The 16,910-nt window shown below is 42.4% G+C and overlaps 1 protein-coding gene across 1 annotated transcript in view; it reads right to left on the bottom strand.

The window, feature by feature from the left end:
• EIF2AK2 (eukaryotic translation initiation factor 2 alpha kinase 2) overlaps positions 1–16,910 on the bottom strand; it is a 219,104-nt gene that overhangs the window by 1,869 nt on the left and 200,325 nt on the right. Inside the window, exons 19-20 of the mRNA XM_030196395.1 lie at positions 7,016–7,156; positions 3,984–4,085 (exon numbers count right to left, since the gene is read on the bottom strand). Of these exons, the coding sequence (XP_030052255.1) occupies positions 3,984–4,085; positions 7,016–7,156 (243 nt within the window). The remainder of the gene's footprint in view (positions 1–3,983; positions 4,086–7,015; positions 7,157–16,910) is intronic.

Here is a 16,910-nt window from a genome sequence, read left to right as displayed (position 1 = left end):
GAGGGAAAGGTCATCTAAACACAGAAAAACACCTAAACTCACTATGCAGATGGAAGCAATGAGCACAAATGCTCGTAGTCTAGGTAAAAAGATTCAAAGACTTGCAAGCCCTAATGTTTGAAGAAAAATTGGATATTGTTGCTATTACAGAGACGTGGTTCAATGATTCCCATGAATGGGATATGACTATACTGGGCTATAATTATTTTAGGAAGGATAGAGAGGGCCGAAGGGATGGAGGAGTGGTGCTGTATGTGAGAGACGATATCATAGTGGCTGAATTGCGGGGGACCTGGGGAAACGAAGAAGCTTTATGGATCGTCCTGGAAAGAGAAGATGGAACCTGTATCCACACGGGTGTTATCTACAGACCTCCGGCAGAAATGGAGAAGCTAGACAAGGATCTGATAGAGGATATTCAAAAGATTGGTATGAAAGGGGAGGTGCTACTTTTGGGAGATTTCAACTTGTCTGATGTGGAATGGAATGTCCAGCCTGCGGAATCAGAAAGAAGTAGGGAGATTGTGGATGCCTCTCAAAGTGCCTTGCTCAGACAAATGGTGACGGACCCCACAAGGGAAGGGTCGATGCTGGATCTAATGCTCACGAATGGAGGAAGTGTTTCTAATATCTGGGTGGGTGCCCACCTATGTAATAGTAATCATCACATGATATGGTGAAGGTGGAGTGTGGACGCACAAAACTCAAAGTACTGGATTTCAGACGTACTGATTTTGATAAAATGGGGGAATACCTGAAAAAGGAGCTGTTGGAGTGGGAAGGCGTAGGAGATGTGGAACATCAGTGGTCAAAGCTGAAGGCTGCTATAAATGTGGTGACTGATCTTTACGCGAGGTTAGTAAACAAAAACAAGAGAAACAGGAAGCCTATATGGTTCTCCAACCAAGTAGCTGAAAAAATAAGCACAGAAGAGGCTTTGTTCAAAAAATACAAAAGAACGCAACGAGAGGATCACGGAAAAGATTATCGGATTAAACTCAAAGAAGCGAAGAGGAAAATACGGCTAGCAAAAGCGTGAGTGGAAGAAAAAATGGCTAAAGATGTAAAGAGAGGTGACAAGACCTTTTTCATATATATTGAAGAAAGGAGAAAAGATAGGAATGGAACTGCGAGACTGAAAGGTAATGAGAATGGTTATGTGGAGAGTGAGGAGGATAAAGCGAATGTGCTAAACAATTACTTCTCTTCTGTGGTCACAGAGGAAAATCCTGGTGAAGGATCACGGTTGGCTGCCGAAGGAATATCTGGGAATGGAGTGGATACTGCACCGTTTATGGAAGATTTTATAAACAGCTTGAGAATCTGAAGGTGGACAAAGCTATGGGGCCAGATGGGATACATCCCAGGATACTGAGGGAACTCAGGGAGGTCGTGACGGGACCTCTTAAAGATTTAATAGATCTTTAGAGACGGGAGAGGTTCCGTGAGATTGGAGATGAGCAATTGTGGTCCCTCTTCACAAAAGTGGAGACAGGGAAGAAGTGGGAAACTACAGACCGGCAAGTCTCACGTCGGTGGTAAGAAAAATGTTGACTATTGTGAGGGAGAGTGGGGACCCTTGAGAAACTCCACAGGGTTGCTCCATGATCCTGAGAGCATCCCATTTTGATTCACTCTATATGATCTTGTTTTTAAGAAGCCTTTAAACCAGTTCAGGACCCTATCTCCAATTCCAAAATTCATCTCTCAATAAATATTTTATATCTGAGACAGAACAGAAGACTATTGGTAAATCCAATAACCAGCAACCACAAGTACATCCAACAGCACCATCACTGTTCAAAAAAATGTACATGCCTACCAAGTAATACTAGAAAAGCATAGCAAGAAGCAGGAGGAGACAATATTGTTTTGGGACTTAGTTAGTTTACTTGCTTTTGAGTTTCTGTAGGATTATCTCCTACAAGCCCAAAACTTCATCTTATAAAAAAGATCAAAGGATTTAAATCTCCTACATGTCGAAACATTCATATTTACACAATGATTCTAAAGAAGAAACTGTTTATTAATGTCTGATGACATGCAGTAATCCTGCAGAGAGCGTTAAAAGAGGGATATGAGGACTTCAGACTTCTAACCATAATCGGAGCTTTCTGAAGATCTGATGATGCAGCATACAATGTGATGAGCCTGGATGGGATACATCTCAGGATTTTAAGGGACCTAATGGATATCCTGGTGACTCCACTGTCTGCCTTTCCAATTCTTCTTTAAAGCTGGGAGTAGTTGGAGAATTGGCGACTGGTATTTGTGGAAGTAAGGGGGAGGGTATGAACTACAGGCTGGTTAGTTTGACCTTTGTTGAGAGCAGGGCTTAATTTCTAGGAGGGGGAGGGGGGGGGAACAGCCTGGAATGCAGATCCATCACTTCTTTTCAGACTCCACAACAGCAGAGTTGTTCTGCTTCAAGGCTCCCTTCCAGGCAGCTTGCAGAGAAGAGGAGGTAAGGGGATGAGCCTGGAGCAGAGCAGAGCAGAGAACAGTCACTCTACTCTCTAATCTAGTTTCTCTTCTCCCATTGCTCCTGCCCCTGGCCCGTCTGCCTCTTTCACCAGCTCCACAGTGACACTTCCTTTTTATCTAGAAACTAAGCCCAGGTTGAGAGTAAATTAATGGAATGACTATGCAGCATGGTAAAACTTGACAGACGAATCTGATCAATTTGTTTGACTGGCTAACCTGAAAGTTAATTGGGAAGAGCTCTACATGTGGTGTAATTGGATTTTAGCATGGTTCTGCATAGACTAACAAATAAACTGCATGAATTGGGAAGTGACAAAGGATAATGATAAACCATTCTCTCCAAGGAAATGGGTGTAACCATTGGTAAGCTGCAAGGACTGATCCTTGGCCTAGTTCATTTCAATATTTTTTTAAAAGGAATGAGCAAGAAGAGAGGTAACTACTGTACCAGGTAAGAACAACAAAGCAAAAGCAGCAACAGATGAAGGGATAGGTATAAAAGTTTAATAAGCGCAAACTAAAAACATGTGATAAAACCCATGATGGCCATGTTTTCCTTGTAGGCTGCGTTAAGGCTGAAATAATTGACACACGAAACATACCATATGAGTCCCTTTGGTTCAACAGCCAAAATTACAATTGGTGGTCAAGTGGGTCATTGACTCAGAAGCGAATCTCACTTGATACTGCCCATGGCTGCTCTGGCTGTAACATGACAGCTGTGACTAGCAGTAGTCTTGTGGTACTTTTGGGGAAGGGCTTGTCATGCTGGGGGGCGTCTAGGTGAGGGATCGGAAATTGCTGGGAAGGGTTTGTCATGTTGGGAGATCTGGGTGGAGGACTGGAATTTATGGGGAGGGAGGGTTGTCATGTTGGGGTTCGGAACTTGATATTATTGGGGAGGATCGGAACTTGTTAGGAGGGCTCGTCATGTTGGGGGTGTTGGAACTTCTGGGGGGAGGGTCTGGTCATGTTGAGGGGGGATCAGAACTTGTTGATGGGGCTTGTCCTGCTGGGGGGATCTGGGTCAGGGTTTAGACATTTCGGCCAAGGTGGGGGGGGGGGGAGACCTGACATGATCTTACTCAGGTCCCGAACGATATTCAGCCAGGGACTGCATAAGTGTCTTAAATGGGTCCTAGCTGATTATTGGCTGGGACACATGCAAGAGTCGGTGGCCATCAAATGCCCAGACGTAGCCCTGCATTGAATGAACAGGTCTAACTTAGCCAGCAATGGTCAGCGCTTAAAAAAAATGCTGACTACCGCCAGCTGAATATTGACTGCTACATGCATAAATACAAACCCCACCCCTAGGAATGCCACTGCTGAGGTCATAGTTAAATGTGTAGAAACAGTATGTGCATAATAGGAATACAGTTTTATAAGCGCCCATATCTGTGAATAAAATACTGCTTTATGTATAGAAATGGCTTGTCTAATTGTCCTCCCTTGTCTTTTTTTTCCATGTAATGCACTAAGCAATAAAGATAACTTACCGCATATTTTTCAGCATCAGTTTTGTATATCCAAAGAAGTTCATGAAGTATTAATCCTAGTGCATAAATATCGACTTCACTTTCATACTGGTTCAATATCTTCTGTAAAGGGTTGCAACAGATATAAATATTTAATGAAGATACTTATCAAGTTCACAATTAATAATTTTCACAATAGTGTAGGTATATTTACTGAATAAAAAGAAACTGAAGGAGGGGCAAATTTTCAAAACCATTTACCTGGGAAAATAGGGATTTAATTGGGTACACGGACTGGCTTGAAAATTCTCCTCCTCTGCCATTTATATGGTATGAATGGGCTTCCACAGCATGTACTTTTTAGCCAGGTTAAAACAAAGTATTCTCTGGGAGTGCTTAAGTAAGGGGAGTAAAATAGTGTGTGTGCTTGGCATAAAGCACAGTTACTTACCTGTAGCAGGTTTCTCTGAGGACAGAAGGCATATATTCTCACATGTGGGTGACATCATCCATTGAGCCCAGTGTGGGCATTGCCAAAGTGCACTGTCACTTTAAAACTTTGAGGCAGTGCCCCCACCGCACATGCATGGGTGCCTTTCTGCCCAATGCTCAAGAATGGGAACAGCAGTACAGTTTAAAAGCTAAGAAGTCAACTCCAAGTGAAGGTGGGAAGGATGTGAGAATATATGCCTGCTGTCCTCAGAGTACACCTGCTACAGGCAAGTAACTATGTTTTCTCAGAGGGCAAGTAAGTATAAAATTCTCACATGTGGGACTCACTAGCTGCCAATGTAAACAATTAACTTGGTAACTGAAGTAGAAAGTGAGCCTGGTGGAATAAAAGGGCCAAAGGGCGGAGCTGACATTCAAGTAGTATAAAGATTTTGCAGGACTGCTTGTCCAAACTGACTGTCCTCCTTGGAATGTTGCTCTAGAAAGTAGTGAGCAGTGAAGTTGTGGTTAGAAGACCACGTTGTTGCCTTGCAAATTTCTTCAATGGAGGCCAAGTGGAAATGAGCTACTGAAGCTGCCATGGCTCTTACACTGTGAGCGGTGACACAGATATGAAGGGTCAAGCCCAGCCTGAGAATACATGTAGGAGATACAGAGGGGCATAATCGAACGCCTATCTCCATGGGCGTCTATGTCCAAAAACGGGTACATGAAGAGGCGGGACAGACCGTATTTTCGAAAAAATGGACGTTTTTCAGCTGGGCGTTTGTTTTTTTTTTTAGCGATAATGGAAACTAAAAACGCCCAGCTCAAATGCAGGAGCAAAGGTATCGGATGCAAGGGGTCAGCCAGGGCTGGGGATTAGTACGCCTTGTGGGAAAGGAGATGGATGGTGCAAGGGTGTCCAGAGCAGAGGAGAGAGTGGCATTGTAAGTACAGACAGCCTTGTCGACAGACTCGGAGGACATGATGGCCGGGAGGAGATTAGAGATACTAGAGGATAAGGTGGGAGGGTCGACAGCCTGGAGATTCCTGAAAGTAGTGGTTAGTGTTGGGCGGGACTGAGGGGGAGGCTGATGAAGTGTGAAGGTGATCAGGTGATGATCTGAGAGAGGAAGAGCTGGGGCGCAGAAATTGGAGGGTGAGCAGGTAGAGGACAGGACGAGGTCAAGACAATGGCCAGTTTGGTGAGTAGGGGTGGTGGAGCTCAGCTGGAGGTTGAAGGAGGATGTCAGAGTGAGGAACTGAGAAGTGTAAGAGTCAGATGGGTCGTCAGCGTGTATGTTAAAGTCTCCAAGAATGAGGGATGGAGATGAGGGCTCAAGAAAAACGGAGAGCCAGGCATCAAAGTCAGTAAGGAAGGAAGAGGGGGACTTATCAGGGGGGGGGGGGGGCGGTAAATGACTGCAACTCTGAGTGGCAGCGGGTAGAATAGACGGAGTGAACTTCAAAGGATTAGAAGCAGTGAGACTGCGGTAGGAGGAGGAGTTGAAAACTACAGGAGGGAGAAAGTAGAAACCCGACACCTCCTCCGCCCTTGAAGGGCCCTTGTGGTCTAGAGGTCTCTTCAGGGGCAGGAAAGAACCCACTTTTCCTGCCCACTAATGCTGCTCTGCCCGGCGCTGCCCCATTTTCAAAATGGCTGCCGAGACTTCTCGCGAGACTGTCGCAAGAAATCTTAGCAGCCATTTTGAAAACACTGTAGCACCGGGCACAGCAGCAGGCAGGAAATTAGGGGTTCTTTCCTGCCCCCATGAGGTTGGTCCGGGGAGGGCCCACTGAGACTCAGGGGGCTGTTCTGTGTGTGTGTGTGGGGGGGGGGGGGAAGAGCTTCTGGACCCTTGGGCACTGCCCAGTTGTCCATATGGTCAGTCTGCCCCTAATGGCTACAGTGGATGAGGGGTTACTGAGGGGTAAGAAATAGGGTGCACTACTGCAATGTAGAAGTCTGCATTATGGATTCAGAACAGCTTAAACAGGTAGCAGAGTGTAGAGTAGTAGTCACCTAGTTCGAGCAGCGGCTCGGCTGAGAACAAGGGAAACCAGATTCAAATCTCATTGACACCCCTTGTACTCTTGGGCAAGTTACTTTAACCATCCACTGCCTCAGGTACAAACAGATTTTAAGCCCTCTAGGAAGAGGAAAAGTACCTACTGTACCGGAATGTTACTCTTCTTGAAGTACTGAGAAAGGTATGAGCTAAGTACAAACCAAATCCAAATCTAAGAAGAGAGCCAATGACTAAGAGCAGGCACAGGAGGCTTTCTGCTAGCACCTCTTAAAGAATCTGACATGAGAATATACTGTTTCCAAAAATGTTGGGTTTTTTTGGTGCAAAATTAGTACATTATCAGCTTGATATACAAATGGGATATATTTTGATTTTTTGTTGTCTATGCTATTGCAGTTCGTTCAATTAAAAAAACCCCCACATTATAGCATCGTATACTGTATGATTACAAAAATGAGAGCACTGTTGAGTAAATAAATTGCAATTTAATCACTTCGCTGGCATTGGCTGACAATTCCTGCATATGATTAAAAGAAGCTAATAATGAATAAAACTTTGCATTCAAAGGCCATAATAAAGCAGAGTTACCTGTTCAGGGGCCATGTAACCAAGTGTTCCTGTTCCCATTGTCCTTTCCAGTGACTTGTTATCTTCATCAGTCATTGAGGTTACAAGTCCAAAGTCCCCAATTTTTATTTTTGATTCTTCAGATAAAAATATATTCGATGGCTATAATAAACAAAATGAAAAAAATCCTCTCTTGAAAATAAGCCATTACATTAATCCCTATACAATATATACAACTGGTAAAACACATTGTAGGGAACCACTCCTTCTTCTGTATCCAATTTGGATTAATTGAGGCAGGAATGACAGCCACTTAGGGCCTACTTCTATAAAGTGACGCCTCCTTTTGGGCACCCCGATGCAGACTCAGAGTGTCCTGTTTCCAGTATAAAATACTAGCACAAAACCACATGGGTGCGCCTTTTTATGCCGAATCAATGGTAGGGTTAAGCGGGCACGCCTAAGTGTGCCAATCAACGTGTGTAGTTGATAAAATTCTATAAGATACACATGTTGATAATGGACACGCCCATCACCTGTACATGCCAACTTTGCAGGTATGTACTAAGGTACTTACGTGCTGCCTTATAGAATAGTGTTTAGCATATTAGCATGCATGATACCCACACATAGGTGCCCCTTAGTCCATGTAAGGTGCATGTACCTGCTGCACAACATTTGTAGAATTGCCTGCTTTAGTTTTTTATCATCACACCATCCTCTGTACTATTAAACTACCTTTACCCTCTCTGCAGTCCAATTGAATTTAGTAGGAGGAAAATCGGAGTTTCTCTATGGAGGCAGGTACACAATATTGTTGCTTAAGCACCCTAGATAGCTCTAATTCTCTGAATCATACACACCTCATTATGGGGGTCTTTTACTAAAGCTTAGCTTGAATTATCTGCGGCAGGGCCCATTTTATTCCTATGGGAACTACTGCAGATAACTCGAGCTAAGCTTTAGTAAAAGATCCCCTATACTATGTAGATAGGATAGGCTTAAGACAACAATCATTCTGTGGGTAAATTCTCATGTGAAAAACCTGTTAGATGCAGAAAAGGCCTTTTATAAAGTTGTACAGCAGTATATGCACAATAACAAGATGAAACAGTTATCACATACCACATCTAAGTGTCCCTGGGGATTTAGTTTGGGCACATCAGGGGCAGACTTATGATGTATAATACAATTGTGTCATAAAATATGATATCTATAGTTTCTGGTTTTCTATTTTTTTCCTCTCTCCCTTTTTGTCTGTTTTCTTGTCTGCCCTCCTTCCCCTCCTTCTCATAAGAGTAGCCATACTGGGTCAGACCAATGGTCCATCTAGCCCAGTATCCTGTTTTCCAAACAGTGGCCAAGTCAGGTCACAAGAACCTGGCAGAAACCCAAATTGTGGCAGCACTTCATACTGCAAATCCCAGGGCAAGCAGTTGCTTCTCATGTCTGTCTCAATAGCAAACTATGGACTTTTCTTCCAGGAATTTGTCCAAACCTTTTTTAAACCCAGATACGCTAACCACTGTTACCACATCCTCCAGCAAAGAGTTCCAGAGCTTAACTATTTGTTGAGTGAAAAAATATTTCCTCCTATTTGTTTTAAAAGTATTTCCATGTAACTTCCTTGAGTGTCCTCTAGTCTTTGTACTTTTGGAATGAGTAAAAAATTGATTTACTTCTACTCGTTTACACCACTCAGGATTTTGTAGACCTCAATCATATCTCCCCTCATCCGTCTCTTTTCGAAGCTGAAGAGCCCTAACTTCTTTAGCCTTTCCTCATATGAGAGGAGTTCCATCCCCTTTATCATTTTGATTGCTCTTCTTTGATCCTTTTCTAATTCCGCTACACCTTTTTTGATATACGGCAACCAGAACTGAACGCAATACTCAAGGTGTGAACGCACCATGGAGCGATACAAAGGCATTATAGTATTTTTGGTCTTTCTCTCTTTTTCTTTTTCTTCTCCATCCCCTTTTTTTGCTTCCTCTTTCCCTCTTCCCTTCTTTTTCTCCTTTTTTTATGATGTGTTTTGTCTGCTCCATTTAGTTTAATTTGCATCTTTCTCCATCTTTTTAAAATAGACGGTGTTGCAAGTGACCAGTCAACTGTGGATTTCACACCAGTGTTCACTGTTGCAATTAATTACCAATGCAATATCAGTGAGGTAGGCTGTTACACTTTTGTTCATGTTCAAAACGTTTGTACAATGTTTTGCAAAAAAGCACCTGTCTGTAGCCAAATGTGGACATTTCACGATGTACCTTTTTACTTCTTTTTTATATTTCTTATGATTGGCTTTTGTAGAAATTTTTTTCTGCGATTTTAGTTTATTGCTAACAGTTTGTACTCTGTTGATTAACTCTCCCTTGCACAGCTTTGTAAAATGGGGGGGGGGGGGGGGGGGGGGTAAGTGTTTTACCCCTCTGAGGATGTTATCATTATTAATTTATTCATTATTTATGTTACGATATCTGTATGCTCACATGTAATTATTTATTTGTTTGCTTCAAATTATAGCTGTTCACCCTCTCGGGTGTTTTAATATTACTTTTTAACAATAACAACATTTACAGAATGTATTGATTTATGTATTTTGATATCTCTGGTTGTTTTATTTTTAGAACCAAAAGAGAATCCACGAGCATGGAGAACTCAAGGTGTCCCACAGAGCAACTCAAAAGCAGAGGGAAGTGGGAATGTGAAACAGGATTCCCAAAGACCGGACCACAGCAGTAGTAAAAACGAAGCAAAGTTTATTAAACAATAAAATGACTCGACACAACGTTGTGTTTCGGCCAAAAGGCCTACATCAGGAGTCTATAGATTGAAAACAATATATAGAGAAATGAAATTTACAACATAAAAACACAATGAAAACAGAAAACATGAACATATGGAAGTAAACAAATATATAAAATAAGTGAGAGAAATATAATATATAAAATATACATGTGTATATTATACTCCATCTGTTTCTGGTATAAATGCAACATATATTTATAGGTTTTCCATGAAGGACCTGATGGAACATTGATATATCATAACAGAATTGATTAATGAAACATAAATGTGACACAAAGGTATTGATTAAGCATGAGTACACCTTGACCCATATTTAACAAACTTATAAACAGCAAAAAAAAATAAAACAAATGTAACATCTATAGAGGAAAAAATGCTCACATGGATCAACATGACGTATGGCCTTGGTGATAGGAAATTGAACACCCACTTGTATGTGTTTGACCCAAAAGGAGTGAACTCCACACAGCCTTGTGAAAGTATAAAGAAAATATGTGTGTGTGTACCAAAATGAGAAACTCTGAAAGGACTAACTTGTATGCTTGATATGAGAAAGAAAGCCAAGAAAATGGCGACGATTGGTTATAATGATCTGAAAATATATATATATATAATTATGATGGTTTGAATGAAAAGTAGAAAAAAATTAAAAATAAATAAAAATAAATAAAATGAAGAAATAAAAAGTAAAAAATTATTAATAAACAATAAAAAAAATAAAATAAAAAGTAAAAATTAACAATAAAATCTAAGGAGATACAAACTCTGAAAAAGGCTACTGGTGAGGGAAACAAAACGACCGGATGAATAATTGAATAACAATAATGGCGGGAAAATGTGAATGGTATAGGGCAGTGATGGCGAACCTATGGCATGCGTGCCAGAGACGGCACACAGAGCCCTCTCTGTTGGCACGCGTGCCGTTGCCAGGGCCGCTGAGAGAGGGGTGCAAGGGGGACAAAATTCCTCGGGCCGGCACCGCAGTCCCCTCCACCCAGTGGTGTGCTGGAGCCGGCTCACACGAGCAGGTTGTTCTTGAGGTCAAGCCGGCTCTCCTCCATTCCTCCCCCGAGCTACAGGGTCCCTCCGAGTACCTGAAGGCATTCTTTGGGGCAGGCAGGAAAGATCCCCAGTCTTGCTTGCCTGCTGCTGGCGCTGACCCTCCCCCGCTGCCGGATCGCTCTTTAAAAATGGCCACCGAGACTTCCAGTGGCGGCCTTGCGAGACTTCTGCTGAAGTCTTGGAGGCCGCCCTTGTAAGTCTCGGTGGCCATTTTGAACAGCGATGCAGGCTACTGCCTGCCCCAAAGAATCCACTGGACAACCTGGGTGGATGGAGGGGGGCAGGGGAGAGAGGAGAATCACTGGGCTTGGGTGGCTGGAGGGGGGGCAGGGGAGCGAGGAGAATCGCTGGGCATAGGTGGCTGGAGGGGGGGCAGGGGACAGGAGAATCACTGGGTATGGCTGGTTGGAGGGGGGCAGAGGAGCGAGGAGAATCGCTGGCCATGGGTGGCTGGAGGGGAGGCAGGGGAGAGAGGAGAATCGCTGGGTATGGGTGACTGGAGGGGGGCAGGGGACAGGAGAATCACTGGGCATGGGTGGATGGAGGGGAGGGGAGGGAAGGGAGAGAGAAGAAATGCTGGACATGGATGGAGGGAAGAGAAGAGTGAGGAAGGAGATGAGATGAGGGAAAAGGAAGAGAGGAGAAAAACTGCACATGGATGAAGAAAATAGGCAGAAGCTGGATCAACTGGACAGTCAAGTCTGCGGAGGACCCAGTTTTTACTTACGGATGTAGGGCAAGAAATGAAGAAGAAAGGCGGAAAGTAAAGATATAAATGGAAAGGAAGCCCTGGAAACGGAGTTAAGAAGACACATAGCAGAAGACACATAGCAGCAGAATCGGATACTGGGCCAGCATGATCAGAAAAACAAAGTCACCAGACAACAAAGGTAGAAAAAAAAATCATTTTATTTTCATTATAGTGTTTGGAATATGTCCACTTTGAGAATCAGGTGCTCAACATTAAAAGTTTATATTTATTTACTTATTTATGGCATTTTATCCCACATTAAACATGAATTAGATTGGAACCTGGGATCATTTAATTTGCAACAGCAAAAATCACATTAGTTATTCAAAAGCATGCCAAATGCTTTTAAAGTTCTGTTATTCAGGTTAAATTGCTCTATTGGCACTTTGTGATAAATAATTAGATTTTGGGTTGCTGTTTGGGCACTCAGTCTCTGAAAGGTTCACCATCACTGGTATAGGGGAAAAAACTGCTGCACATACGAGTGAAGCAAGAATGTGATACAAGAAAATGATGAACATGTACCTTTGTTAAGTGCCGATATATACGCTAGTAGTGAGCGGAAAACCGTGCCTTAGCAGTGTGGCAGTATACTTCATTAAGAGATAAACAACCAATTTGTGATAGCTGAAGTACAAAAATGAAAAGAGTGAATAAAAGCTACCGAGCTGTGCAGGACACAGTGGGGCGAACAAACCGGACATCTAAATGAAAACATGGGACGGTAGGAAAAAGCGGACTAGAAAAAAAAAGAGAGTATGTGCTGCACCATCGTACACAACAAAACTGTGGACGAAAATGTGATGAAACCCTTTTGGCCAAAAACAAGATACAAATGAACGTATGTGCCAGTTATAAGCAACAATGTAGGCACTAGTAATAGTGTAGACCAAAGACCGGTGCTGTAGCAGTCAGCAATGCACTGTGAAAAAAGAGGGGAAAAAATATTTGACACGATCGTTGTAGAAGCCAAGATATAACAATACATGTAAAAATAACTCAGAGCAAACTATGTCACACGTGAATCTTATCTTTAAAAAGACCGTCGTTATAAAAGTATGCATGAATTGTAGGCAGGCAATGTAGTGAACAGCGTTGAAAACAGCTGTCAGACGACCCACTTTTAAAAGAAAAAGTGCGTGAAAAACAGGGGATGTGACGTCACGATGACGTGACACGAGAGTACTAAAAATGTAGATAATTTTGTACAAAATATATGTATCCCATATGTATAAAACTAAAAACATCGGAGGGGACATGACAGAACCAGTGGACGTCTAAAGCAGTAAACCCCCTAATTTTTTAAATAAAGTGAATCCGTGACGTAGTGGAAATGAGCTATGAAAGGATGAATGGTTGTTATGGAAATACTCAAAAGTGTGGTTGAGAGATGAAAAGCTCTCCAACCTAGCCAGTGTAGAAACGCGATTTTATTAGTTAGGCAGTTGTCTAGGCATTGTATTACTGCATGGAATTGCATTATTGTATGAAATTGTATTATTGTATATTCTACTATCTTAGCAGGCACTAATTTAGAATGTTCTAATGCTAAGAAGCCTATAGGTATAAAACGGGCTTCTTAGCATTTAGCGTGGCTAATTCTGTTAGCATACTTTCCAAATATTTACACAGTAACAACTTTTTTCAGGTACATCAGAAGCAGAAAGCCTGCAAGGGAATCCATGGGACCGTTAGATCATGAAGGAGCAAAGGGGGCACTCAGGGAGTACAAGGCCATAGTGGAGAAATTCAATTAATTCTTTGCTTCTGTCTTTATGGAAGAAGATGTAAGAGATCTACCTATAGCAGAAATGGTTTTCAAGGGTGATGATGCGGAGAAACTGAAAGAAATCTCAGTGAACTTGGAAGACGTACTGAGCCAAATCGACCAATTAAAGAGTAGTAAATCATCTGGACTGGATGGCATACATCCAAGGGTAATGAAAGAACTCAAGCATGAAATTGCTGATCTGTTAGTAATATGTAACCTTGTTCAGAAATAGAGAGAAAGAGAGAGAAATAGAGAGGAAGAGAGAGTATATACATCAGTCACATTTGGTACCTTCTCTCATAAATATGCAAAATATTATTTATATATTATATATACCTCTGTAGAGTACAAAAAAGTATGAAAGGGAAAAAGCCTCAGCACCCATTTACTGGGTAGAAAGGACTTAAACAGGGTCAAATCTCTTCATCGGCATAAAAAACCCTTTCACACAAAACACTGTTAAGACTCCACAGAGTATTTAATTTCAATGGATCCACCCCAAAACGTGACAAGCATAAAAAAAAGCAAACAGCTTTTTATCGTCAATGAAGATTCAAAAGTGTATGAGTCAACCACAACAACTATGGTCAGAGTTTCACTATAATAAGCAATCTCAAGGCATGAACAACCAATCCAGAGAGAGAGGGCGTCATTGTCCAGAGGGGCTAGTGGTCTGCAAGCAGTTTTTTTCACTCTCACCCTTACATTTGGCTGATGGCCATCTTAGGGATGTGCAGAATGAAAAGTATGACTTTTACTGTCTTTGGTGTGCATTTTGCATTTCACCTTGTTGCTTTAGGCCTCCTCAAGCCTCTTGTTCTGGAACTGTGCAGAGAGAGGGATTTGAGGTATGTTGTGCTTGATGGTATCTTCTCTGACCATTTGGGAACTGTAACTATGCTGTGCCTGTAAGTAGAAACCAATGTATTCCTGTATTTTAATAAAAGTTAAGTATGCTTTACTTATCCATGCTGATTGGCTGAGCGTTATCTGCACACATCACAGTAACACAACATGAGCTATAGCAGCTCTGGAAGGCAGCAAGAACTGTAGGCTAGATGTAAACAGTTAAGTATAGTTAGCTGCCTAGCAGCATATATCAGCTGCCTTTATTAAAAAAAGGGGTTGGGAGGCTTCCGGTGATATCCCAAGATGGACGCATCAGCCTGAAGCGCCATACCGAGCCCCGATAAATGGTGAAATTGCAGTATCCTACCAGCAAACTATTTGCAGATTTTTTTGAATACTGAGTCCTCTGAATCTTACCTTCCCACTGGAGATGGCTCGCAATAAAAAGCATAGCAAGATTAAACACTAATTTCAAGTGCCGGTTGGGGAGAAGCCTGGTGAGCCACATGGCATGCCTGACTTGCATAGTGCAATGGTAGAATCTGGCAAACAATCAGGTGATGATTTTATTATACTGGACTCTTCTGAGGCTAGTGAACCACTGACGAAGCGAGATTTAAATTTTATGCTCTCAGATTTGAAGCATACCTTGCAGAAGGATATAGGAGAAAGAGCAGTGCAGCTGAAATCACTAATAAGTGACCTGTGCGTGGGCCTGGATGACCTTGGCCATAAGGTTGAAGATGCAGAGCGCCTGGTAGATACTTGAATGTGCTGTTCACCGCCGTTGCCTTGACTTTCTTTTATCTCAAGCTATTCTTGATCCACTTCAATCTGGCTTTCGCCCCCTTCATTCAACTGAAACAGCATTTGCTAAAGTCTCCAATGATCTGTTCCTGGCCAGATCCAAAGGTCTCTAATTCTATCCTCATCCTTCTCAATCTATCTGCTGCTTTTGACACTGTTGATCACAGCCTACTCCTTGATACGCTGTCCTCACTTGGATTTCAGGGCTCTGTTCTTTCCTGGTTTTCTTCTTATCTCTCCCAGCGTACCTTTAGTGTATACTCTAGTGGATCCTCCTCTACTTCTATCCCACTGTCAGTTGGTGTACCTCAGGGATCTGTCCTGGGACCTCTTCTTTTCTCCATCTATACTTCTTCCCTTGGTACTCTAATCTCATCCCATAGCTTTCAGTATCATTTTTATGCTGATGACTCCCAGGATTTACCTCTCCACACCACAAATCTCAGCCAAATTCCAGGCCAAAGTATCAGCCTGCCTGTCTGACACTGCTGCCTGGATGTCTCAGCGCCATCTGAAACTAAACATGACCAAGACTGAGCTTCTTATCTTTCCCCCTAAACCAACCTCTCCTCCTCCCCCATTCTCTATTTCTGTGGATAACACTCTCATCCTTCCTGTCTCATCAGCTCGTAACCTTGGGGTCATCTTCGACTCCTCCCTCTCCTTCTCCGCAAATATTCAACAGACTGCTAAAACCTGTCGTTTCTTTCTCTATAATATCACCAAAATTTGCCCTTTCCTTTCTGAGCACACTCATCCACAATCTTATCACCTCTCGCTTAGACTATTGCAACTTGCTTCTCACAGGTCTCCCACTTAGCCATCTCTCTCCTCTTCAATCTGGTCAAAATTCTGCTGCACGACTAATATTCCGCCAGTGTTGTTATGCTCATATTAGCCCTCTCCTCAAATCACTTCACTGGCTTCCTATCCGTTTCCGCATACAGTTCAAACTCCTCTTACTGACCTATAAGTGCATTCACTCTGCAGCTCCTCAGTAACTCTCCACTCTCATCTCTCCCTACATTCCTCCGTTCACTGGGTAAATCTCTCTTATCTGCACCCTTCTCCTTCACTGCTAACTCCAGACTCCGTTCCTTTTATCTTGCTGCACCATATGCCTGGAATAGACTTCTTGAGCCGGTACGTCAAGCTCCATCTCTGGCCGTCTTCAAATCTAAGCTAAAAACCCACCTTTTTGATGCTGCTTTTAACTCCTAACCCTTACTCACTTGTTCAGTACCTTTATTTTATCATCCTCACTTTAATATTCCCTTATCTCTTGTTTGTCCTGTTTGTCTGTCCTAATTAGACTGTAAGCTCTGTCGAGCAGGGACTGTCTTTTCATGTTCAAGTGTACAGCGCTGTGTACGTCTAGTAGCACTCTAGAAATAAGTAGTAGTAGTAGTAGCAGCTGAGGGGAGACATGATTGAGGTCTACAATATAATGAGTGGAGTAGAACGGGTAGATGTGAATCGCTTGTTTACTCTCTCCAAAAATAGTAGGACTAGAGGGCACACGATGAAGCTACAAAGTAGTAAATTTAAAACGAATCACAGAAACTTTTTCTTCACTCAACGTGTAATTAAACTCTGGAATTCATTGCCAGAGAATGTAGTAAAAGCAGTTAGCTTAGCGGGGTTTAAAAAAGGTCTGGATGGCTTCCTAAAGGAAAAGTTAGTTTTATGTTGATACCTGTTATTGTCTGCTAATTACACTCTATTCATTCATTCACTGTTCTATTTTCCATGATAGTAAATCAATTCACTTATTAGCTCTGTTTGTTCTGGACTGACCTAGAATCCTGGTGTTTGTGTGCTTGGTGTGTGGGTGTTTTCTGGGAACTGTGGGACCCTGAGATTGTGGC

This window comes from Microcaecilia unicolor, chromosome 3, assembly GCF_901765095.1.
Source record: "Microcaecilia unicolor chromosome 3, aMicUni1.1, whole genome shotgun sequence".
In the NCBI taxonomy this organism is placed as follows: Eukaryota; Metazoa; Chordata; class Amphibia; order Gymnophiona; family Siphonopidae; genus Microcaecilia; species Microcaecilia unicolor.
Note: the sequence above shows the minus strand (reverse complement) of the source record. Positions and strands in the feature narration are given on the sequence as shown.